We start from the raw sequence: 26128 nt of genomic DNA on the forward strand, positions 1-26128 counted from the left end.
CGGCTCGCTCAGGTTCAGGTCCTGCAAGGCCAAACCGAACCAACCGGGTAATTAGACTGGGTTTAGAAAGTAGGGTATCACATTTATCCTTCCTTTTGAAAATTTCATCCTCGAAATTGTAGTACCTACTGGTCTGAAAAGATGAGGATGCTTGGCCTGGAGGTCATCTTCTTTCTCCGAGGACACTTCCTCAAATGAATGATTTTCCCATCAAACCTTCACAAAAGCGATAGAGTAATTGCGAAGGGTCTTTATCTTTCGGTCTAGAATTTCAGCAGGTTGTTCTTCGTAGGTTATATCAGCTTTTAAATACCCTGGTTCCACGAGCAGCACACATGATGGATCTTAGATGTACCGCTTTAGTATTGACATGTGGAACACATTGTAAACGTTGTTGAGGGAAGGCAGAAGAGCTAACATATACGCTACGGAGCCAACTTGAGCTAAGATTTCAAATGGCCTAATATATCTAGAACTTAACTTACCCTTCCTGTGGAATCTATGAAACCCTTTGGTAGGAGAGATTTTGAGGAACACCTTCTCCCCCTCTTGGAATTCAATATCTTTCCTGCGGTCGTTTGCATAGTTCTTTTGGCATGATTGGATTGCTTTAATTCTCTCCCGAATGACACCAATCTTGTCACATGTCATCTGTATCATTTTCGGTCCAAGCATCCAGTGCTCCCCAACTTCATCCCAATATAGGGGTGTTTTGCACTTCCTGCTACACAATGCCTCATATGGAGCCATCTCAATTATATCTTGATAGCTATTGTTATAACCAAACTCCATGAGAGGTATGTATTCTTCCAAACTGTTGTTCATTTCCATTGCATAGGCCCTGAGCATGTCTTCAAGTATTTGTATGGTTTGTTCTGATTGCCCATCGGTCTGTGGATGAAAAGCAGTACTCAGATTCACTTATGTCCCCAAAGCTTGTTGGAGGCTTTTCCAAAATCTAGATGTAAACCTTGGGTCTCTATCTGACACAATGCTTACTGGCACTCCATGCAAGCGGACTATGTTATCTATGTATAGTTGGGCTAACTTGTCCGCGGAGTAATTGGTCTTGATTGGAATGAAATGAGCAGTTTTGATAAGTTTGTCAACTACCACCCAAATTGCATCCATTCCCTTGGGTGTACAGGGTAGCCCTGTGACAAAGTTTATGGTGATCTTGTCCCATTTCTACTCCAGTACAAGGAGTGGATGAGAGTACCATATGGTCGATGCCTTTCTACCTTGACTTTCTAATATACGAGACATTGTGCTATATACAAGGCTATAGTAGTATTCATTATTGGCCACTAATAGCTTTGTTTAAGATCTTTGTACATCTTCGTACTTTTGGGATGAAGTGAGTATTCAGAACTGTGTGCCTCCTTCACAATCTTGTCCTGTATTTCTATGTCATCAGGCACACACAACCTATCTCGAAATAGTAGTGCCCTATCATTGGCTATTGTGAAGTTAGAGTCATTCACTGTCTGCTTTTGAATTTTTAGCCTGATCTTTTGTAGCTCTGGATCCAAAGATTGTTTCATTACTATCTCTTACTTAATGAATGGATGTACCTGTGGGGCGGTCAGGGATATGGTCAACTGCCTGACATCATCTAGCTGATGTTCTAGCTCCAAGGTTTCCCCTTCATATAGAAGGATCTCATCCATCAATACTACCTCTTGTATAAGTTATGGATTGACAACTAAGTACGAAAGAGAAATTGTCTGAGCCTTCTGACTTAGAGCGTCAGCCACCACATTAGCTTTGCTCGGGTGATACTGAATGTCACAATCATAATCCTTCATAAGTTCAAGCAATCTTCTTTGTCTCATATTCAAATCTCTTTGGGTGAAAAAGTATTTGAGATTTTAGTGATCACTGTATATCTCACACTTCTCCCCATACAGATAATGATGCCAGATCTTCAAGGCAAAGATGACTGTTGTCAGCTTTAAATCATGAGTAAGGTAGTTCTTTTCATACTCCTGAAGTTGCCTGGATGCATATGCTACTAACATGCCGTGTTGCATGAGAACACAACCCAACATTATCTTGGATGCATCGGTATAAATTATCATCCCACCTGTACCACTTGAAATGGTTCACACAGGAGCTGACACTAACCATTTCTTCAACTCTTGGAAGTTGTTTTTACACTCTTCTGACCACTCAAACTTCACATCATCCATGTTCAATTTGGTCATCGACATACAAATCAGAGAAAAGTTTTCAATGAAGCGCCGGTAGTAGCCTGCTAAGCCTAAGAAGCTTCTAATTTCTGTTACATTCTTGGGTGCCTCCCATTATACTATAGCCTTAACCTTGTTTGGCTCCACTTCGATCCCATTCTCAGACACTAGGTGTCTTAGGAATCCAATTTGCTTGAACCAAAATTCACACTTGCTGAACTTGTCATATAACTGTTGTTCTCTTAGTCTTTGTACTACCATCCTCAAGTGCCTTTCATGTTCTTGTTTTGACTTCGAGTAAATTAAAATGTCATCAATAAAAACGATGATCCACTTATCAAGGACATCATGAAATACCTTGTTCATTAAATCCATAAAAGTAGCCGGTGCATTAGTTAACTCGAAAGGTAGCACCAGGTATTCATAATAACCATATCGGGTTCTGAAAGCTATCTTTGGTATGTCACTGCTCTTAATCTTGAGCTAATAATAACTCGACCTTAGATCAATCTTCAAAAATACCTTAGCACCTTGCAGTTGATTGAAGAGATCAACGATGCATGGCAACGAATATCGGTTCTTAATGGTTAACTTGTTCAGTTCCTGGTAGTCAATGCACATACGCAAACTACCATCCTTCTTCTTAACAACTAAGACTGGTGCGTCCCAAGGAGAGGCACTGGGGCATATAAATCCCTTTTTCAATAAATCTTGCAACTGTGTCTGCAGTTCCTTTAACTTAGCTAGTGCCTTAGACACTGGGGCAGCTCCAGGAATTAGATCAATGGTAAACTCTAGCTCTTTGTCAGGCGGTAGCTGAGTTAAATCATCTGGGAAGACATCAGAGAATTCCTTGACTACCTCAAATACCTCCAGTGGTGTAACCTTTGCATCCACATCTAGTACTGATGCAAGGTAGCCTTGGCATTCATCTTCTAATAATTTCACTGCTTGTAAGGCAGAGATAACATTCTAATATTCTTTCTAGGTCGTTTTTCCCTTTCACCTTGATATACAAGCTCTTCTCCTTCATCATCCATCATCTTAACTTGTTTCTTGGCACACATCACATTTGCTTGATGTGTCGACAACCAATCCATGCCCAGAATGATGTCAAAATTCTACATGTTGAATTTGATAAGTTGGGCATCCAGCTTCTTTCCACTAATCTCAATTGAACACGGCCCACACACTTCTTTCAATTGTTCCACAGTGCTTGTAGGCGTTCTAACAACTAACTTGCATTCTAAGGTCTTAGATGGCACATCAAGCCTCCTAGCAAATCTCTTAGATTTAAATGAGTGCGATGCTCTGGAGTCAAATAAGACATATGTTGATATACCTGATATAGACAAGACACCTAGCATTGCATTGCATACAGGTATAACATGTTAGTCAAATTTTATCACAAAATCATTTAATTAAAGTATACCTACTACTACTTCAGTACTGGCCTTAGTCTCCTCAGCTAATAAGGCATACATCCTTCCCTGAGACTGGTTTCCCTGAGTCAATGCAGGTCTATGGACGGGGGGCCGATTTGGTGGTGCAGCTACTGGGTACCGACAATCCTTGGCGAAATGTCCGTACGAATAGCAATTATAACATCGGTTCGGTGATGCCTAAACCATAGCAGGAGCTCTCTGTACTGGTCCAGGTACAACTGAAGGACAAGGAGGTCTCGAGGCTGTAGGCACCACACTAGTGTTAGGGTGGAAAGATGTAGTGCCCGATCCACTAGCTGGTTGGGAAGAATAACCCGATAGCCTGTAGGGTTGTCTGTAAGAGGGACCATGAGAGTATGACCCACGAAAGCTCTTGCTCGGGCTACCCGACTCAGCATATGGGTTTGCCCTCTTCCATAGTCCTGGTGTAAGGGATGGCTCTCCCTTCTGTTTGTCTTCTATTGCCTTGGCTTTTTGCATAATTTGTGCATAATCAGTTATGTCCAACACCTCCAGCACGTACCAATAGATGTCTTCAACCTCTTGAAAAACTTTTAGGCTTTTTCCTCAGCTGACTTCATATGGCGAGGAGAAAAATAAAATAAGCTCTCAAACTGTTGCTAATAATCCAAAACAATTTTGTTTCCTTGAGTTAACGCTATAAACTCCACCTCTTTGCAGTCCTTGAAGCTTTGAGGATAGTAATTTGTCAAGAACAATTCTTTGAATTGCTCCCACGTAGGCTCTGGGTGAGTTGCCATCAAAATAGGCTTAGAAGCTTTCCACCAAGAATTCGCTTCATACTTAAGTTGCGACACTGCACAGATAAGCTTATGTGCCTCTGTGCACTCTACAATATCAAACACCTTTTCCAACTCTTGGATCCATCGATCCGACTCCAATGGGTCACTACCCACCTTGGTGAAGATAGGTGACATATACTTCTTAAAGGATTCAACCACCTTTGCCGTAGTGGTAGATGGTGAGTGATAAGGTGGATAAGCTAGGTAGTACGGACAGGGTGGAGGCATCATGAATGGAGGAGTGTCATATGATGGAACCGACGGGGTACCTCCTGGTTGATCTTGAGGTGTAACCCCAGGCGGTGTTCCTCCTGGTTGTACCCAAAAACCTGACCCCACGGGAGGGTCCTGTGGAGTAACCACTCTAGGTGGTTGACCTTGCTGAGTAGGGTTCAAGTACTATTGCATAGCAGCCATAAAAGTTTGTTGCTGTTGAAGCAACTGCTGCTGAAATGCCTCTTGCAACTGTTGTATAAGTGTCACAACATCACTTGGAGTGATGACATGTGGGGGACCCAAAAATTCGTTCACGGGTGGGTTACCCTGAACTTCTCCTAGTCCAAGGTCCACTTATGGTGGTGGATGTGAGGATTGCCCCATAGGTCGAGGTCAAGGGGATTAGGTGGTCGACCAATGGGTTGAGAACCCGAGTGGTACCTGGAGCATTACCACCAAATCTGGTGCATGCCATGGTGTTCTGTACCTGGATTTTACCAAAATGTAAGCATTGATTAAGTTTCACAACATTCATATATACACTCATAACCAATTGCATTTTATATCACATATTACATTGATGCACTACACCTCATGACCAATCACACCCACAATTAGTCACCATTACATAATTCAGTCTCAAAACAATGCCTAACTACGCGGCAAAACACCCCACTAAACAAACTTTAATCTCACATCGTTTAGGGGGAGGTTGCTAAGCTAATCAATAACCTTTAACCTCCTAAACATGGCACAACGTGTTTTAAAGCCTTGAGGCCCATGGGCCAAAGAGGACAATATTATGCCAAGGTTAATGGGGCTATGGCGTTACAATGGAAGAGAGGACAGATTGAATAAGAAGCATTCTACCTACAAAAGAGAGATGGTTAGCTTTCCAAATGGTTTTGTTAAAGTTTGTAAATTTTGTCCTTAGGAGAGTTATCTCCTCGTGTGATGTGTCAGTAGGGACCATGTATGTATTATCTTCTCGTATCTCGTGTAATATGGCCCACATGTTGGGATCCAATGTTGTAAGATCATGTTTCTCCTGTAATCCCGACCCTAGAAAAGGGCCCTTTGTAAAATGAAAACGGATCATCCGATCCTTGTATGAAAATCGTCTCCTCCTCTGATAAGTCGGTTTTGAAGGTGTGCTGGCGGGCCCAAATTTGGTATCTAAGCCGGACGGTGCCTGGGGAAAAAATGTGCGCGTCTATCCTGTGCGATCCACGGTTTAGTCCTACATCGCCCAGTGTAGAACATCCCTCTGTGCTTAAATGACAAAGCCCTACCTTCCCCTGATAAGCCGGTTTTGAAGGTGTGCTGGCGGGCCTAAATCAACCTTCTTCACAAAGTAGTTGACACTAACAACACGGGAACAAGGGTGAAATAAGTTGGTGGTGAGATATGTAGAATCTCTTGGCATCTCTTTAATACCTAAATAGAGCAAAAGTGAGCCTGATCAGACGAGGAAACATTTTTTCTGAAAACATTACCACTTTTTTCAAAATTAATGAATTACCACGATAAGTCCAAAAACAGGTCTAAAACACATTTGATAGTGGAAATATCATCAGGGGTGGCCTAGCAAAATACAAAAATATCATCAACAAAAAACAAGCGAGAAATTTCAGGTACATGTGCAACCTTAATACCATGAAACATATTTAATTATCTAAAAGCAAGGAGAAGATGGGAAAAAACTTCCATTGCAAGAATGAAAAGAAATGGGCTAAGATGACATCATTGTCTAATTCCATGTGAGGCTCAAAAAACTCAAAATCTGATCCATTAAGTTTTATAGAAAAAGAAGTGAAACTTAATAAATCAAATCAGCCCAACGATTACTAAAATCGAGAAATTCAAATAAAGCTCGAAGGAAGCCCCTTCAAGTCTGTTATAGGCCTTTGCTATATCCAATTGCAACATACCCCAATTTACCCTTCGTGTGGTTTAATAAATGAAAAATCTCCTAAGCTCTAATATTGTTGTCTTGAATCGGTCTCCTAGGCACAAAAGCAAACTAGAAGGGGGAAATGATAGTGGGGAAAGAGCTTAAGTTTGTTGGCTAGGATTTTGCCACAGTTTTGTGAGTAACATTACCGAGGATAATGAGCCTGAAATCTTCAACCCTGGATGCCAATTCTCCTTCTTGGGGATTAAGCATATCAGAGTATGGTTGACACCAAAAGGGAAAGAGATATCATGGGAAAAAAAAATGGTAACAAAACTCTGCACATCCTCACCAATTAGGTCCCAGAATTTTTGAAAAAACACGCTTGGAACCCATTTGGGCAATGAACTTTGGAGGGACCAAAAGAGATAACCACCTTCTGAATATCATCGCAAGAGGGATAGCGACAGAGGAATTCAGAATCAAAGGTCAAAGGGATTTGAAGAAATGAAAAGTTGACTAAGGATAAACTTGTATGCCATGCCTCTGGGATCAGTGTTTCTATTTCCATTCGAGGGAAGAAAAGCATCGATTTTTCTTCTGCGGGCGTCGATACAAGAAAAATATGATAAAGCTTGGTGTTCCAATCACCCTGAGAGACATACAAGTGACTAGACTTTTGAAACCAAAATTTTTCAAAAGGGTAGAATTATAAAATTCTGGATTAAACTGATTGATGGAGGAGAGAGAGGTGAAGCTCTATGAATGCTTTCATTTGTGTTATATAAATACAATATGACATCAGTGAAAAGGAGGAACAAACAAGTAATCTAAAAACAAATGCCTCCCATTGAAATGGCTTCCCAGTTTGAAGGGGGTCTTTCTAATTACAATCCCCATCCAATCCATGTAGCCGCTGGCGTGAAACTTCTAATCTGAACTGGATCTCTTTGGTCCCAAGGGTTCTATCTGAAGAGCAAAACTATGGTTGGTCTTTCTCTGATCAGGATCACCTGTACTTTCTTCATTGCAAGTTGACCATGATATGTGTAAGTATCGACAATTCCAGAAAGCGTGAACATACCTGAAACCCCACAAACACAAAAGGAAATCTAGACTTCACTATGCTCATGGACATAACTTGGAATGCAAAGAATGAGAATTTGTTAGGCAATTAAAGGAAACAAAAGAAAAATGGTCGTGGGGGGATTGGGGACTGGGGACTGGGGACTGGGGACTGGGGGTCATGGTATCTTCTAAGATATATTGAACCATATAACCAAGGAGATCCTGGTAACTTTCCTTCACATTTCTGATTTGATGAGTTGTGTCAACCTATAAATTGAAAGTGTCTCATCAAATGCATTCTAAGGAGCCTTCAGAATATAGGTCTTGACCAACATGTGTGTACAGTACCATATGTATACCACAGGTAGGGAAATGTCCAGCTCAAAGCTAGAATGCCTCTGCAAATGATATCTATAAGGTAAAAACTAAAACTAATATTTCTTGCTGCTTCCCCTAATAAGGAAAAGACAGTAGACTATTCTCAGCCTTACCTCCAACAATGGCACAGATATTTGTCAGGAAGTGCAACAGTGATTCCTTTTCTTCAGTGAAGGTCACCTGCAATATTTAATTATAAGACTTACAAGTGATCCACAGAGGACATGAACAAAAGCTACATTTAAGAAGAGGAAAAAAAAAAAAAAAAAAAAAAATAGAAAACTAGTACTTCCTTATCCCTGCAGAACTTCTAAAGGAGAGAACACCCAAAAAAAAAAAATGTTCCATGGAATAATACTCAAGAAGCCATAAGTTACATGTCCATCACTTTTCTTCTGATCAAAATTTAGCAGCCAAAACTATCCTATTTAACTCAGATTTGCTGCCACTAGAGGCTTTTCAATCACTATCATGGGGTCAATGTGATTCGAGATTCCAGCCAAATTAATGGGAAAGATTGTGAAAGGATTTTTGTATTTTTAAAGGTTTTCTTAAGAGTTTGTGTTTCTATGGAATCGAGTGTTTTTCTAGTGTTCTCTCTCTCTCTCTCCCCCCATAATACAAATACTTTTTAATAGGACCCAATGTATTTCTCCATTTTAAAGGTAAGTGAAACTTTTAGGTATCTAGGTTCAATCATTAATAAAAAAGGAGAAAGATGATGTGCAAAGAATTAAAAGAGGGTAGATGAAGTGGAGGGTGTGATGTATTCCTTTAAAACTCAAAGGAAAACTTTAGAAGACAATCATAAGACCAGAAATGATATATGGAGCCGAATGTTAGGCAGTAAAGAAACAACCTATGAACAAACTTAGTGTCGCTAAAATGAGGATGTCGAGTGGTAAAATTAGAAAAAATAAAAAAGGAACAATCAAATTTAGAGCTAATTTAGGAGCAGCTCCACTACATGATATGTTGTGAAAAAGTCGTTTGAGATGGCATGGACTGTGCAATGGGGGCTTTTGAATGGTATAATACAGAGAGATGATTTGATTGAAATTGAAGGAACTAAAAGAGTTTGGGAGGCAAGGGGGTTTAGGCCTAAAATGACTCTAGGAGAGGTGGTAAGGAAAGACATGCATTGCATAGGATTTGTAACAAGTATGGCTTGAATAGAGTTGATTGGAGAAAAAGGATCCATGTTGTTGACCACAATTAGTTGGGTTAAGGTTGAGTTCAGTTGAGTAGAATTGAGTTTTGTACAATTAGTAGTGGGGCATTGAGAACTGTGTCTGATCCACGTGGATCTAAATCAAGATCAGAATTTACACTGAAGATCCATGTCCGGACCTGGATCTTTCTAGGATATATACATTAGATCCACATTTGAGCACCCCAAATCCAATGATATCCTAAATATGGATTGATTTGGGTTGGTTATGGATATTTGGTGCGGACTGTTTTATATATAATCCAAACTTCCTTGGATCTTTATCCAGATCCAAGACTATATAGACTTGAATACCAAACCCCAAATCCAACCCAAAAATTTTGTGGATCTGAATTCTAAGATTCACATCTGGGAAGTGGATATTGGTCAGAGTGGATCTCAGATCTGGCCGGCTCCTGTGATGCCCCAGTTGTGGGATTAGTGATTCCTAAATCCTTGATGATGGATTATATCCAAAGTCAAGGTACATTCAATCTACTAAAGAGGCACAATTCCTCCAAAACCCCTGATCTTTGATCTGCCACTACAAAAATTAGTAAGTACGCAACACTCAACTTTATTGTCCTAAACCACCAGGGAAACATTTTGGAAAAATAGTGAAGAAACTAGAAAGCAATAATAGCAACTCTGATGTGTTCTTCTTCAAGTATGATGGTCCCAAAATAATTTATGATGCTTCCTTGATAGTATCAGACTCAATATTTGAACTGGAGATATGAGACTTTTCTCCATATTTCTCTCCGTACCTCTGTTTCTGTTTTTTCAGTTACTTTAGTTTATTTTCTGATTACTTGATTCATTCTACCATAATACCCATGTACTTGATCCTCCATTCTTCATTTCCAAGGCCCTTCATCGTTTATTTATAAAGACCACCATAAAAGACAATTTTTACTATTCAAATTAAACCCTAATTTTTTTCTTTAATTTCCCAAAAACGCAAAACCTCCAATTTTAACCAAACTAGAAGTTTGAACAGAATTTTTTATTTTATTTTATTTATTTATTTATTTATTTTTTGAGATGGATAAGCACCATCACAACCAGGCAATATGTAAACCTTTTATTGATTTTTTTTTTTTTTGGGGGGGGTGGGGGGGTGGGTTGTGGGGGGTGGGGGAGGGAACTATGGATTCATTCACCTTTATTGGGGAAAAGTCATAGAAAAAGAAAACTCCAGGAAGGGACTGAGTAGAACCATCCACACTTTGGAAATGCTCAGTCACAGAGAACTGCACACAAAAAGCATTTGAATTTAAAATAGATGCCGCCAAAGAAACAACCGAAATAAGGTTCATGGATCAAAAACTTATTTATTACCTGGTTTGAATTGATTCTGCGCCCATTTCTGTTGGTGTATATTGTTGGTACAACCTGAACAAATCAAGATCTTTCATGAACTTAATTGCATAAAGCAATCCAGATTAAGGATGTATGTATATAGTAAGATTAAAAAAGTAAAACATGAAGTTAATTTTGCTTAATTAAAAGCCATATCACCCGGATGTGAGTGCGGGTTCATAATCTGATACGGACATGTGGTGTGCAACTCGGAAAATAAAAAAAAAACATGCAAGTGCAGGCTGGAGAAACTTCTTACCTTAATGAAATATTGGTACATTCCAGACCAAAACTGTTGCGTCCATGATATGCTACGATACTCACAAAGACAAAGCACATTAGAACCTTTAATTTACTTTTTATGATAAATGAATTTTATATAATGAGGAAAATATTTGAAGGGCAGGGAAGGTTTAGCAAAAGTAAAAGAGGATTATGATTAGGTAAATTCACAAGTGGATCAAAACTAACATGACCTTAATAGTCAGAGCCTGAAGTAAAACTTTATACAAACCAGTAATAACTTAGCTAACTAAACTAGTAAGATCATTCTTACCCATCAAGGGGATTGACAACACCAGGAATCTCTTTAACAGAGGATAGATGGTTTATTTTGTGGCTTATCTTGTGTCACAGAAACAAGGAATTCTAACTACCTCATATAGTTGCAATATCACAAATTAATGTAAAAGCACCGAATATTTTGACGAACATCAATGAAGATTCCAGAGAAAGTTTCCTCAGTTCAGATCATCTCCTCACATTGTAATTCTCTGCTTGAATTGGCAGTAACTCATGCACATGAATGTTCGATTGGTGAAAGCTTTTCCCTGGAGCAAAATGGAAATTTCCTGCCACTTTATTAATTTCCAAGAATCCATGGATGTTGCATCCTTCTCCTTCTTCCTCCTTAATATTTTGAATGAACCCCTCTCGCTTGCACTGAATTTTTTTTTTTACAAAATATCCTCAACAGCTAATCCAAGCAAACAAAAGAAATTGATATTGAAGTTTCAAAGTGTGTTTACCAATGAGAACATTCTAACATTTTCATGTTTCCATAGCCACTTTAGAAGATAATAAAAGAAACCCAACATGAAAGAAACCTGTTAATCCCAAAATAGAAGTAAATAAAATCCTAAAAGATCCTACTAGCTTTAATCCCAAATTGGATCTGGTTCATCTCCATCTAGATACCCATATGGGTTTGAATTGGTCCAGGATTGTGCATCTGCATCACCTAGACCTGATTTCTTCTCTTCTCTTTTGTTCTCTCTCCTCTCTTCCCCAGGACTTCTCCCTTCTCCTTATCCTTGCGATTTCCCTTACCAACCATTGTGATTCCCTTTCTTTCCTTCTATCTTAAGAGAAAACCCACTATCGGTAATCCTCTGATTGATCCCCACTAATTGGTATTAGAGCCAAAACTAGCCATGGATACCTTTGTTTTCAAGATTAAAGTTTCTTTTTCCAATGGAAAGACATCTTCTCTGTCAGGGCGAAGTGCGAATTTCTTTTTGCAGTCCATGGTAATGTTGTCAAGGCAAATGAGATCATTGTTGAATTCAAAGGTGATGGTTTTATGGAGTTTTCAATTTCTTCCTACTTTAATAGTGTTAGATAATGCATTTGCTTCTTCCAAACATGTCACCATAGTTGGTCAGTCTTGGATGGAAGAATGGAAAGTTGTCCTCGATCATGAAGGGAACTCATGTACGTTAAAGCCTCCCATCTACTGCAAACTATTGTCTTGAAAGGATTGTAGTGTGATAGCTCTTTAAAGCCAGTGAAAGCGACACCTACTGTGCAGTCACAAAAGGAATTGATTGATGATCCGATTGAAGATGCAGAGCCCCAAGAATAGATTCCAATTGGAGACATACCACTTGGTGTTGTTCATAAGGAGATTGAGACGGTTGATTTTCTTCTCCCTCGATGGATACTGGATGTTTGGACAGTTACTGTTTATGAGAAGCGTTGGATTGTCATCAAATCAAAGCAAGTGTTCGACATTTGCCAAATTGAAGTTGTGACACTCAAAATTCAAAAATAAGTGAAACTAGTCATCTTAGTCACAAAACCTAACATCCATGGGTTAGCCATCTTGCATTAAGAAGATTATGACTTCACATAGATACAATTTCTTAAGACTTCAGCATACCCTCATGAATTTCTTGTTCTGTGCTCCTTTCTTGTTCTCTCTTCCCACAAAAGATTCTGTCCAATAAAAAAGAAAAAAGTATTCTTTTTCCCCCCTTGTCTTGTGACAGCAGATGACTGGTGCAGTTATCTTGTATCTTTAACAGTCCAGACTTTGAAAGTAAATCATGACCAAAACAGTTAACACTTTTGAGAATCAAGAGTTCGAATAGCAAAATATAGAACACAACCTAACTTTCGAATTTGCTTCAGATTTCACACCAAAGTTTGCCCCTCAACAGGACTTTGCCATTACACCAACATTATCAGAATTTTCCATCTCTTTCAAACAAGTATATAGCCAATCAATCAGCAACCAAATTTCTCCTCCCTCCCTTTATCATGCATAGTCAACAATAATACTTAACAACAGTAACTATTATGCAAAATGAAGCAGCCCCATCTTCTGTTCTGAGATTCCCATAAAATGCAACACAAGCTTAGAAATAAAGAAAATATAGGGAAAAAAAAAAATCCAAATGGAAGGTTTTCCATTTACCTGATCAATCAGGTCAGAGTTCGTTAGTACCCATCCTTTTTCCCGTAAGCTTCTTGGACTTCTTCACGAGTTACAGCATTGATCATCAGACTGTAACCAGAGGAGGGAAAAATGAAGAAAAGAAACATTAAGAAATTATCATCAAACTGCAACACGAACCCAAAAAAAAAAGGAAGGGGAAATAAGAAAAGAAAGGAAGCATTTAAATTTATTGACTCAATATGATCACAAGGATGCTTATTGTTCATGTTACTAACAGCAGATAAAAATGTTCAGCTCCCAGTTCAAAGAAAGCCACATGAACTTTCGGAACCCAGAGTCTAGATTTTCACATGCATGCTGATTAATCAAATAACTTTCATCAGGGACTAATATTGTGACTCACATGACAACATGATAAAGAGTATAATTAGGTTTCAGAGAACAATCGGTTCTGTCTTCTACTTTTGGTTTTCTATTTCGCATGGGCATAGATGAGGTCTGGATAGTTGTCTTCTTTGATTCATGATTCTAGAATTCAACTCATGATAGACTTCCTTGACCACCTAGAACTTCTGCATAGGCAACTCAGTTTAATGCATGATTCACATAGTCATGGAATGTTAACCATCTCTAGTGTTACTGTATTTTTCTTTGGTTGAGAAATGAAACTACAGGCCCAATTAAAATTTCAAAAGGTAGGTATCTAGTGTCAGTCTATTCCAGGCCTCAAGAACCTTGCTAAGTTCTATGGAAGCAAAATCTGCATAATAAATGCATCTTAACTTGGTCTCCCTCTAGGAATCAAATAAAAAGTCAATGTAATATGGTTGTGAATAAAGGCTTGACCGCCATCAAAGCCTAGAGTTTAGAACTGCAGCCCCAAAACAAGGAAAAAGATAAAACCCAGAGGGAAAGTGTCACACCCAGTTCACACAGAACCGGACCGGTGACCGAGTTAACTCCGGTAAACCCTAACCTGCCAGGATCATCTGATACAGTACCCCACCACAGCATACCCACATCTAAGATAAGTGTTCAAAAGTTCAGCGGAAGACTTAAATTACCTGTAAATATCCCCAATATACTTGATAGTCAAATTGTAGTATATAGCTAAGTACATGTGGGTCCGCAGACATGATATTTACATAAAAAGAATAACAATTTATGTATCAAGTACACAAAAGGGGAGGTCATAAAAAAAAAACAAAAAGCGAAATCCTATACAGTATCATTACTACAGTCCCGCAGCACAGCCCTTGCACATACCATCAGCACCGTGCTCATACTCCTCAGGGACCCACCAATCCTCAACAGGAAACTCGACTGTAGGGCCTGACTCCTGATCTTCAGGCGGGTGACCTGCAAAATCATCTAAAAGAGGTGTGCACGTGGGATGAGTTCACTAGCTCAGTAAGTGAAAAGAAAGACCACACAAACATTCACATTCATATGCACTATATGCTATGCAATTCAGTTTAAATCTTATCCACCTAAACAACATTACTAAGTCTTAGGTCATGTGCTACTCACAACCACAGTGCGCGTATAACCCAGGTACAAGTCGCAAACTCCATCCCGTGATACGCCCATAGGGTTGTCGGAGAAGGCCCACCGTGAGTACTCAGAAAAGTAAAGCATGCCGACTACCAGCTCTCAACATAAAAATAAATGACAGAAATGTAAAGGTGCCGATCCCGACAATTTAAAAACAGTACGATTGGCCCTCTTGAATATACCACTGAGGTTGCCGACTGTCCTAATGACTAGCCGGGCGTATGTCTAACCGCCACAGTGACTCGATAACCGCGACCACTGCTTCCCCCCAAGTGATAACCCAACACCTTAACCCCTGTTGGGAAGGGTCGTAGCACAGGGAATGATAATCCTAAACCGTATGCTCCTATATGACAAAGTACGATTGCATAGTGCCACCGCGTCCCATACCACGGGCCACCAATGCACTCGTTTCCAAACCGACTATGGTGTCTAGTCTAATAAAGCATCATGCACAGTAATCCAACCATTCATCACATAAGCACATCAATCATTTAGCATTGAGAATGTAAAGCACAACACACATATCATAAATCATTTGTTTAGAATGCACAAGCAATGCGTGCGAATGGCATATGAGGATGACTAATTTACACATAATTTGCATGATGACATGGCTAGTCTAGATAAAATTTAATGTGCAAAAACAAGCCTTAAAATAAAGTCAAATGTTCTCTCCCCACTTACTTGTTGGGTACAAAAGCTCACGTTCGGTACGGGTGAGATCCGGCGTGAGAAATGTAAATTCTAGTGGAACCTATCATAAGCGAATGAGGTTAGCATTTCACCACGTTGGGGTCAAAACTAACGAGGTTTGATGTTTAAATCATGTTTAAAATCATAAAAAAAGGTTGCCCCCCCGTTTTGGGCCCATTCGGGCTCAAAAATCCAACTGGTGGGCCAGACAGCCCACCTGTCTTCTCCAGTCAGTCCAACAGGTGGGCTAGATAGCCCACTAGTTCAACCGACAGGCCCCCTGAGGTGGGTGGGTTCGCCCGCTGGTCTTCACCCGCCTGGTGGAATTTAGGTTTTGCCCCAACAGGCAGGCGGCTTCGCCAGTTGGTCTTTGCCCATCTGTGGGGGCAAAAATTGGTTTTCTCCTTTGAAACGCTCCTCAACCTTGGGAAAACCAAATGGGGTTGTTCCAATCACATTTTTCACACATCTAAGGTCCTATAAGATGATTCTAACCTAGATCTAAGTTAGATTTAAGGATTGAAAAGCAATCTTACCTTATTTGCTCAAGAAATCTTCCAAAACCCTAAAATCCTCTCTTAACTCAAGAAATCACCAATGCTTCTCAAATATTGTAAACACTTCTTTAAACCTTCAAAATCAACACATAGACCATCTATTAAACCTTGGATTCCTTATCTCAAGTGGGATTGACAAGATCTCAAGGAACTCTACCCAAATTAAGGGTTTCACTTGGGGTTTTGTGAAAGTTTAAGAAGTATAGCCTTCGCTCACCTCAAATCGTAGGTCTCGTGTTGGGGATCACTTTTTCGGTGCCGGAATGAGAAGATCAAACCTCGGTGTCGCTTAAAATCATTTCTTCCTCTTTTTCTTTTCCTTTCTTCTTCTTCGTTCTCTTTTCTTCCTTTCTTTTCTCTCTCTTCTTCACTCTTCTCACCCACTCTTTAATGTATTAAATGAGAAAAAGGAAAAACACAATAAGTACTATTTATACTAGAGAATATCTAGTAACCACATGGGTGGGTTCGCCCGCCTATGATCAACCACTTGTTGGTCAAAACTTAACCAAACAATTGAGATTTCGATGGAATTCGACTCTCAGCATGTATCTCACTCTCGGCACGAGATATATAATACGTATACACTTTAGAATACGATTACATACCAGCATTACCCATACATGGCCTTATGATACGTGCATGTACACGGCTTGGGTACACCCGTCTCCTTTGGCACTGACTCGGACTTGTCTAGCCAACCTGTGTTCAAAGTCACCCTTGCCATCATGGTCCATAGGGAACCCGCCTTAACCCTCTCTGGTTCGGGTCCTGCATGGTTAAACCGGGTCAACCGTGTAAGTAAACCAGGTTTTAAAAGTAGGGTATCACATTTAGCCCCCCTTTTTGATAATTTCGTCTTCGAAATTGGTATACCTGATTGTTTGAAAAGATGAGGGTACTTGGCTTGGATTTCATCTTCTTTCTCCTTAGATACTTCTTCAAGTGAATGGTTAGCCCATCGCATCTTTACGAAGGAAATGGAGCGGTTGTGAAGGGTTTTCACTTTTTTGTCCAAGATTTCACCTGCCTGTTCTCTATAGGTCATATCAGCTTTTAGATATTCTGGTTCCATGGGTAACACATGCGATGGATCATGAACGTATCGCTTTAGCATAGATATATGGAATACATTATGAACATTTCCGAGCGAAGGTGGAAGAGCAAGCATGTAGGCTACTGAGCCAACTCGAGTCAAAATCTCAAATGGGCCAATGTATCTCGGGCTCAACTTACCCTTTCTATGGAATCTATACAACCCTTTAGTAGGAGAAATCTTGAGAAACACCTTTTCTCCTGCTCGAAACTCAATGTCTTTCCTGCAGGTGTCTGTATAGCTCTTTTGACGTGACTGAGCTGCCTTAATCCTTTCTCGAATAACATTGACCTTGTCATATATCATCTGTATCATTTCGGGTCCTAACATTTGGCATTCGCCTACCTCATTCCAATACAGAGGAGTTCTACATTTCCTACCATATAATGCCTCATATGGAGCCATCCCAATTGTAGCTTGATAACTGTTGTTATAGGTAAACTCCATAAGGGGTATATATTCTTCCCAACTACCACACATTTTTATTGCATATGCCCTGAGCATGTCTTCTAATATCTGTATGGTTTGCTCTGACTGACCATCAGTCTGTGGGTGGAAAGTAGTACTCAAGTTCACTTGTGATCCCAAAGCATGCTGGAAACTTTTTCAAAATCTAGAAGTGAACGTTGGGTCCCTATCTGACACAATGCTCACTGGCACTCCATGCAAGCGCACTATGTTATCCATATAAAGTTGTGCTAACTTGGCCATAGAGAATTTGGTTTTGATGGGAATGAAGTGAGCAGTCTTAGTAAGCTGATCAACTATCACCCAAATCGCATCCATCCCCTTAAGTGTGCGTGGTAGTCCGGTGACAAAGTCCATCGTAATCCTATCCTACTTCCAGTCTGGTATTGGGAGTGATTGAAGAGTACCATAAGGTCGATGCCTCTCAGCTTTTACTTTTTGGTATGTAAGGCAAGTCGCCACATATAGGGCTATTGTGGTTTTCATGTTTCGCCACCAGTAGTTTTGTTTGAGGTCCTTACACATCTTTGTATAAGGTGGAGTGAGTACTTAGAGCTATGTGCTTGCTGCACTATCTTGTCATGTATCTCCAAATCATCGGGCACACATAGCCTACCTTGAAACAATAATGCCCCGTCACTGGCTAAAACAAAGTCAGGATTATTCATTGTTTGCTCTTGAATCTTAATTCTGATCCATTACAACTCAGGATCCAAAGGTTGTTTCATTATCACCTCTTACCTAATAGACGGATGCACCTGTAGAGCTGTCAGGGATACAGTTAACCATTTAATGTTTTCTAGTTGATGTTCAAGCTCTAAGGTTGCTCCTTCATATAAGAGGGTTTCATCCATTAGCATCGCCTTTTGTACGAGTTGTGGGTTGATTGCTAAGTATGAGAGTGACACAGTCTGTGCCTTCTGACTCAAATCATCTGCCACTACATTAGCCTTGCCAGGATGATACTGAATGTCACAGTCATAATCCTTCATGAGCTCAAGCCATCTCCTCTGCCTCATATTCAAATTTCTTTGGGTGAAAAAGTACTTAAGGCTTTTGTGATCACTGTATATCTCGCACTTCTCCCCATACAAATAATGTCGCCAAATCTTTAGGGCAAAAATGACTGCGGCTAGTTCCAAGTCATGAGTGGGGTAGTTCTTCTCATATTTCTTTAGTTGTCGGGATGCATATGCTATCACCTTACGGCGTTGCATGAGAACACAACACAACCCAACTCGACCTTAGAAGCATCAGTGTAGACTGTCATTCCACCTGTGCCTTCAGGGATGGTCAACATAGGGGCTGACACAAACCTTTTCTTCAATTCCTAAAAACTCTTCTCACATTCCTTTGTCCATTCAAATTTTACCCCCTTTTTGGTTAACTTAGCCATTGGTGCTGAGATCCGAGCAAAATTCTCAATGAAGTGCCGGTAGTACAACCCAAGAAACTTTTAATTTCTGTAACGTTCTTGGGGTTTCCCACTCTACTACTGCTTTCACCTTATCAGGTTCCACCTCGATTCCATCCTTAGACACTACATGTCCAAGGAATCCAACTTGCTTAAGCCAAAATTCACACTTACTGTATTTAGCAAACAATTGTTTTTCTCTCAGCTTCAGTAATACCATCATCAGGTGTTGAGTATGCTCCTCTTCCGTCTAGTAGATTAAGATGCCATCAATAAAAATAATTACCCATTTATCAAGAGCATTGTGAAATACTCGATTAATTAAATCCATGAATGCTGCCGGTGCATTGGTTAACCCAAAAGATAACACTAGGAACTCATAGTGATCATACCGAGTCCTGAAAGCTGTCTTGGGTATGTCTCCGCTCTTTATCTTGAGCTGATAATAACCTGATCTAAGGTTTATCTTTGAAAATACATTTACACCTTGTAGTTGGTCAAACAAATCATCAATGCGTGTCAATGGATAGCGGTTCTTAATGGTTAGCTTATTCAATTCCCGATAATCGATGCACATAGGCAAGCTGCCATCCTTCTTCTTGACAAACAATACTGGGGCACCCCAAGGTGAAACACTTGGGCGAATAAACCCCTTCTCCAATAATTCTTGCAACTGCATCTGTAACTCCCTCAATTCGGCTAGTGCCATCCTGTATGGAGCTTTTGACACTGGAGCTGCCCCAGGTATCAAGTCTATGGCAAATTCCAACTCTTTATCAGGCGGTAGATGCATCAGATCATCTGGAAAGACGTCGGGAAATTTTTTAACCACCTCTACCTCTTCTAGAGGTGTAACTTTTGCATCAACATCAAGTATCGATGCTAAGTAGCCCTGACATCCACTCTCCAATAACTTTACCGTTTGAAGAGCAGAGATAAGGACCTTTCTAGTGCGTTTTATTTTATCTGCTTGGTGTACCAGTTCTTTCCCTTCATCATTTGTCACCCTAATTAATTTTTCGGCACACATCACATTTGCTCGATGGGCCGACAACCAATTTATGCCCAGTATAACGTCAAAATTCTGCATATTGAATTTGATGAGTTGTGCATTCAATTTGTTTCCACTGATTTCAACTGGGCATGGCCCATGCACCTCTTTCAACTGTGTAACTTTGTCTGTAGGCATACTAACAATCATCTCATGATCTAGTGTCTTGGGCGACATACCATGTTTCTCAGAAATCTCTTAGATATGAACGAATATGTAGCTCCTGAATCAAACAAGACATAGGTTGGTATACCCGATATAGGTAGAACACCTAGTGCAATAATGCATATAAGTATAACAGGTCATCAAAATTCAGCATAAGGAAAATCTTAAATTAAAATGTACCTGCTACCACTTCTGTGCTGGCCTCAGCTTCCTCAGCTGATAAGGCATACATTCTTCTTTGCGGTTGATTCCCCCGAGTTAAGGGAGGTCTATACACAGAGGGCTGACTGGATGGTAAGACTGGTCTGACTCAACAGTCTTTGGCAAAATGCCCATAAGAGTGGCAATTAAAGTAACGGATCTGTGATACCAAAACTGGGGCAGGGACCCTTTGTACTTAACCTGATGTAGATGGGGGACGGGATGGCCTTGTGACTGTAGGCACCGTACTAGTGTTCGAGTGAAAAGATGTAGATCCCGGACCACCAGCTAGTCGAGGAAGGTAGCCAGATGGCCTATAGGGCTGTCTGTATGCAGGCCCAGAAATATACGACCCACAGTATACCTTGGATGAGTTGCCCATGTCCGGAGATGGATTAGTCCTCTTCCACAATCCAGGTGTGAGGGATTGTTCTCACTTCTGCTTATCTTCCATGGTTTTAGCCTTTTGCATAATCTGGCCATAATTTGTCAAATCTAAGACCTCGAGCACTGACTCAATAGATGCCTTTAATCCCTTCAGAAACCTTACAGCCTTTTCTTCAGCTGACCTCATATACTTAGGGGCAAAATGGAACAAGCTTTCAAACTGCTACTGATACTCAAGGATAGTCTTATTCCCTTGAGTCAAGGCCATGAATTTCGTCTCTTTATGGTCTTTGAAGCTACGAGGGTAATGGTTTGCCAAAAACAACTCCTTGAACTGCTCCGATGTGGGTTCCGGATGTGCGGCAAACAATATAGGCTTAGAGGTTTGTCACCAAAAGTTGGCTTCATTCTTGAGTTGCAGCCCTGCACAAATAAGTTTCTATGCCTCAGTGCACTCAACTACCTCAAATATCTTTTTCAGCTCTTGGATCCACTAGTCCGGCTCTCGAGGATCACTCCCCACCTTAGAGAATACAGGTGGCAAGTTCCTCTTGAAAGATTCCACTACCCTTATCGTATTATTCGTCGATGGGTAATTGGGTGTATATGCCGGATAGTAAGGGTACGGAGGGAGCACCATATAAGGAGTACTGAGCGGCGGGATTGGAGGTGTACCTCCGGCTTGCTCATGTGGTGTCGTATCAAGTGGTGCTCCTCCAGTTTGTGGTCCCATATCAGACCCTACAGGTGGGCCTTATGGAGTAATTATCCGAGGATGTTGATCGAGTTGAGGAAGGTCTAACTGTTGCTGTATAGCAGCCATAAATGCCTGCTCCTGCTGGAGCATTTATTGTTGAAAGGCTTGCTGTGACTGCTGGACTATGGTCGCAACATCACTCGAAGTGATGATAGGTGGAGGATTGGGAAGTGTGGTCAAATGTGGGTCCTTTTGCGCTACACCCTGGTTAAGGGTTTCTTGATGTTATGGAAGTGGGGTTTGCCCCACAGAGCGAGACCTTCGAGGATTTGGTGGTCGACCGATAGGACAAGGACCACGTGAGGTTCCTCGAGCATTGCTACCGGATCTAATGCGTACCATCGTGTCCTTGTACCTGGATCATACCGTACATAAAACATTGGTTAAGTACCTTAGAATTTATATAAGCACATAATTATTTCCCATTCTATGACATAGCCCACGAAATCAATTTCACTCTATGGTTCACACACTCTTAGATTGACTTTAAACTTTCAACCTGGCCATATAATCATATACCAAAACATGGGGTATTGTAGTGTATGATGTCTTGCATCCAGCCACAGCTTAGCCCCGAGAGTACTGTGCTAGCGCTTCGACAAGTAGGACGGTGGTCCCGTGCGATTTTTTTTTATTGCTAATAATATATTATCATTATTATTATTTCTCCTATTATTATTATTATTATTTTATTTTTTATATATTTTTTTTCCCAACCGACCGGCGGCTCGGGTCGGGGCCCGCCGGTCCAACCCGAGGCTGACTTAAAGGGCTTTTAAGCCTCTTCGACCTTCATTTCTCCCATCTTCTACACTTAGGCTCATCTCAAGTGATTTTGGAGGGTTACTTGGTGCATCCACTCAAGATTTCATTCAACGATTTTACGGATTTTGAAAGATTCAAGAACCTTTCACTCTCAAGTAAGTTTCTTCTCCATTTCTCTTCTTGGAACATATATTTTGGGTGTTGAATCCATCTATACTTCCCAAAACTTGACTTCTTTCATGTTTCTTTCTATAGAATAGTCATTCCATGAGAATATGATGCTTCCTTTGTGACTCATTCATAGTTTTGGGCTTTCCTACCCAATCTAGGGGAGAAAATCCCAAATCATGCCCTAATTTCTCAAATTTGGGGTTTTCTTCTATTTCTTCTCTTTTCTCCCCAACTAACAACTCAATTGGGATTTCTTTTCCTTGATTTGCACTTTCATTGTTGAAAAGATCATGGAAAATTGTATATGCTTGCAATTCCATCTCATTTGTATGAAAATCCATATCTTTTGTGTTAGGTTTCTTGAAAAAAAAAATTTATGGGGTTTTTTGTGTAAGGTTTCTTGAAAAAAAAAATTCTGGGGTTTCTATGATTCTCTTCACTTCATTCCATACTTGTGAACAACTTTTGATCACTCTCATTCCTTGTACCTCAATGTCATAATGGAAATTTTTGCATATTCTTGGTTGTATAATGATAGGTATTACTATCATTGACATGTAAGCTTCAAGTTCTACACTTTTATGGGATTTTCATTCTCTTGGATTGAACTTGTACATTGAAATTGGGGGATTTCCACCATTTGACACCAATTACCCCACTTGAGGAAATTCTTATAAGGCTTTCCATCACTTCTCACTTGCCATGCTTTATACTCCTTTGTTACTCTTATATTTTGCAACATGTTAGTGGATGTCATGTTTGGGGATTTTCTCCTATTCATTTCTCCATGGCTTAACCACCCCTCTTTTTATAATGATCCACATTATATATTTAGGTGCATTTACATGTGCTTGCTCACCCTCCTGTTTACTTCCTTTGTCATGCAACATTCTTACTTATCACTATTTCTTCTCTTTTCTTACTAGGATGTCTTCTCGCAAGGGCAAGGAACCAGCATCCTCTTCCAATAGACGTAGGGCCACAACTTCAAAAAGGAAGGGTGTAGGTACGAGTTCCTCAGCCCTTCGTACAAGGTAACAAGGACATGCCCCCATAGATCCTCTAGATTATGATGAGGGACTCTTCCGGAGTTTGAGCATAGCAATGAATTGGCAGATCTTTCTAAAGAAGTCTGTGATGATGGAGAAAACCGTGGTAACTTGTGGTTTCAATAAGATTCAACTACAAGAGAGGTTTACTGGACTAGGTTGGCAGTCCATCCTTAATATTGGCCGCCCATACTATGAACACCTGGTTCGAAGATTTTATTGTAATTTGAAGGTCTCTTACCAGTATGGGGAGTACTCAATCACCAGCATGGTGAAGGGGGTGAACATTCGTTTGACTATGGACACTCTTGCTAGTATTTTAGATATGTCATCAGTTGGGCATCAATTCTATAGCCCTCCACGGAGTAAGCTTGTGGGCCCATCCTTAAGTTCGGAGATGCAGGACCACATTTATGAGACCATTAGTGGCAGCAAGGTGCGTCCGGATTCCGAGGCAACATTCAACCAGAGGCTCGTGTATTTGCTCGCTTGGTTCAGATTAATTTGCTCCCTAAAGGAGGTCATAGGATCCAAGTGGGCTTTATGGCAGCCTACATAGCCTTCTGCATCTACAAGGCCTTGGAGGGAGGTGCTGAGCATTTATGCTTGCCTTACATTATACTTAAGACTATGGAGCATCATGCCACACATCCTGAGGACTGAGGTTTCCCATATGGTAGGACCCTAGGGTTTTCGAGTTCTTTAGGGTGGATTTGAGTGGTGAGGAGGGAAAGACTCCAACGGACAAATTTAGCAGGGAAAACCTACGCAGGATGGGTCTCCAAGCTCTTATAGATGTACATCAAAGGACAGGAGCTCAAGGAGGTAGGAACAGGGGGGATGTCCACAGGGAGGATGTCCACATGGAGGAGGATGAAAATAGTGAGGAGGATGAGGATTATGCTCCTCAATTCGAGGAGGAGGACTTTCTGGACAAGGATATCCTCGAGGAAGAGCCTCTTGATTTGAGAGATGCTGATCCTGAGTTTGCTAGGGTTGCAGACCCACATCATAGAGCCCCACCACCTGAGAGTGGCGCATTTGACTTTGAGGGCATGATGATGCAGTTGGGCGATGGAAGGGATCTCTTTGATTTGAGAATTTTACTATTTACTTTCCTTTTTGGTTTAGAAATTAGTTTGATAGTATTTTAATTTAGATTTGATTTTTATTTAGTTGCTATATAGATTAGTTTCTATTTTCAAGTAAGTTGCCATTAATTGTCTAATTTTTCCTTTATATTGGACATGTAATCAATGGAGTTTTTAGAGAGATTTGAAGTTTTTTTTTTAAGAATTGAAATTTGGTATGAAAACCATGGCTGCCGTGGGCTATTTTCCCCCTCCCTGATTCTCTGAAATCTGCTTTTCTCACTCTTATCTTCTTCTCTTGGTTTTTTTTTCCTTCTTTGCTTGCTGTCCATGCTCTGTTCTGGGCGGTAATCTCAGGTGTACAAAACCTATTGCTGAACCTTGAAAACCCATCGATCAGGTCTGAGATTTGGACCGAAGGTTGCTACCTCCTAAGCGACACAAACCCTAGAAGATCTCCTCCCAAGTTTGGTTCTGCTGTGAGAAATCGATCTCAGATTCAGATCGGGCTCTTGCTTGCCGCCTGGAGAAGTTCAAAACTTGTTTTACGTGATTGAAGCTTGCTGTTTGAGATATCTATCTGCCGGAATCAAGAGACTTTAAGGCTGGCAACCTTCATTTCGAATTTCAGGTCAAACCAAGCCCTATGGAAGGAGTTCTACCGATCGGAATTTTTTTTCTGTCCGCTGGTTTCTGGTTCTCACGACAAGAAGAAGAAGAAGAACAGGTTTTTTTTATTTTAAAAGAATTTTCCTGTTATTACAATTAAGCCCTTGTTCCCAAAAGTTATATTCCATTACCCCTTTTCTCTTTGGTAAAATTCAGAATAAGCCTTTGTATTAAAGTTTTAGTTCTAGAACTACCCCATCTACCTTATAATTATTTCTAAGGCCCTGCTTGTTTCTGAAATTACAAGAATACCCTTCAACCATTAAATTTGAGATTTTGGTCATTCTTGTGGGCCATAAGCGATCCGATTTCGGTCCTTGGAATCCGGATCCGCATCAAGTGGTATCAGAGCAAAATTTTCCTGTAATTTTCTAACCATGGCGAGTCACATCACCAATGTTGAGTTGCACAAATTGTATCGTGAGTTAGCCGAGAACCAACAGAATACTGATGCTAGGCTTGAGAGGACTGAAGCCAAGTTTGATAAATTTATGGAAGAGATGATTGCCTTTATGAGGAGGTCCGACAAGCGAGCTGAAGAAGGATCCTCTACATTACCCCCTCAGCTCAACACTTTACGGATCGAAGACACACCTCAGAGGCAGCAATCTGATCCGGTTGTTCCCCAGGATGTTACCCGGCAATTTTCTGACAGAGATTATGGCATCAAAGTGGAGGTTCCCGAGTTCAGTGGTGAAAAGGGACCTGAGGAATTTCTTGACTGGCTTACCAAAGTGGAGAGAATTTTTGCGTATAAGTCTCTTCCAGACGTGAAGAAGTGTGAACTCA

At 40.5% G+C, this 26128-nt stretch overlaps 1 protein-coding gene across 6 annotated transcripts in view; it reads right to left on the reverse strand.

The window, feature by feature from the left end:
• Positions 1–7256: 7256 nt before the first annotated feature.
• The window catches only part of LOC122067198 (endoplasmic reticulum-Golgi intermediate compartment protein 3-like), a 26752-nt gene continuing 7880 nt past the window's right edge, over positions 7257–26128 (reverse strand). Inside the window, exons 2-7 of one of the 6 annotated variants that reach the window (XM_042631039.1) lie at positions 13267–13356; positions 11331–11510; positions 10828–10879; positions 10548–10601; positions 8110–8176; positions 7257–7634 (exon numbers count right to left, since the gene is read on the reverse strand). In XM_042631039.1, the coding sequence (XP_042486973.1) occupies positions 7516–7634; positions 8110–8176; positions 10548–10601; positions 10828–10879; positions 11331–11449 (411 nt within the window). In that variant the 5' untranslated portion in view covers positions 11450–11510; positions 13267–13356 and the 3' untranslated portion in view covers positions 7257–7515. The other 5 variants (XM_042631040.1, XM_042631038.1, XM_042631041.1 and 2 more) reach the window with 5 other exon arrangements.

Source organism: Macadamia integrifolia, unplaced genomic scaffold (genome assembly GCF_013358625.1).
Source record: "Macadamia integrifolia cultivar HAES 741 unplaced genomic scaffold, SCU_Mint_v3 scaffold2754, whole genome shotgun sequence".
Taxonomy (NCBI): Eukaryota; Viridiplantae; Streptophyta; class Magnoliopsida; order Proteales; family Proteaceae; genus Macadamia; species Macadamia integrifolia.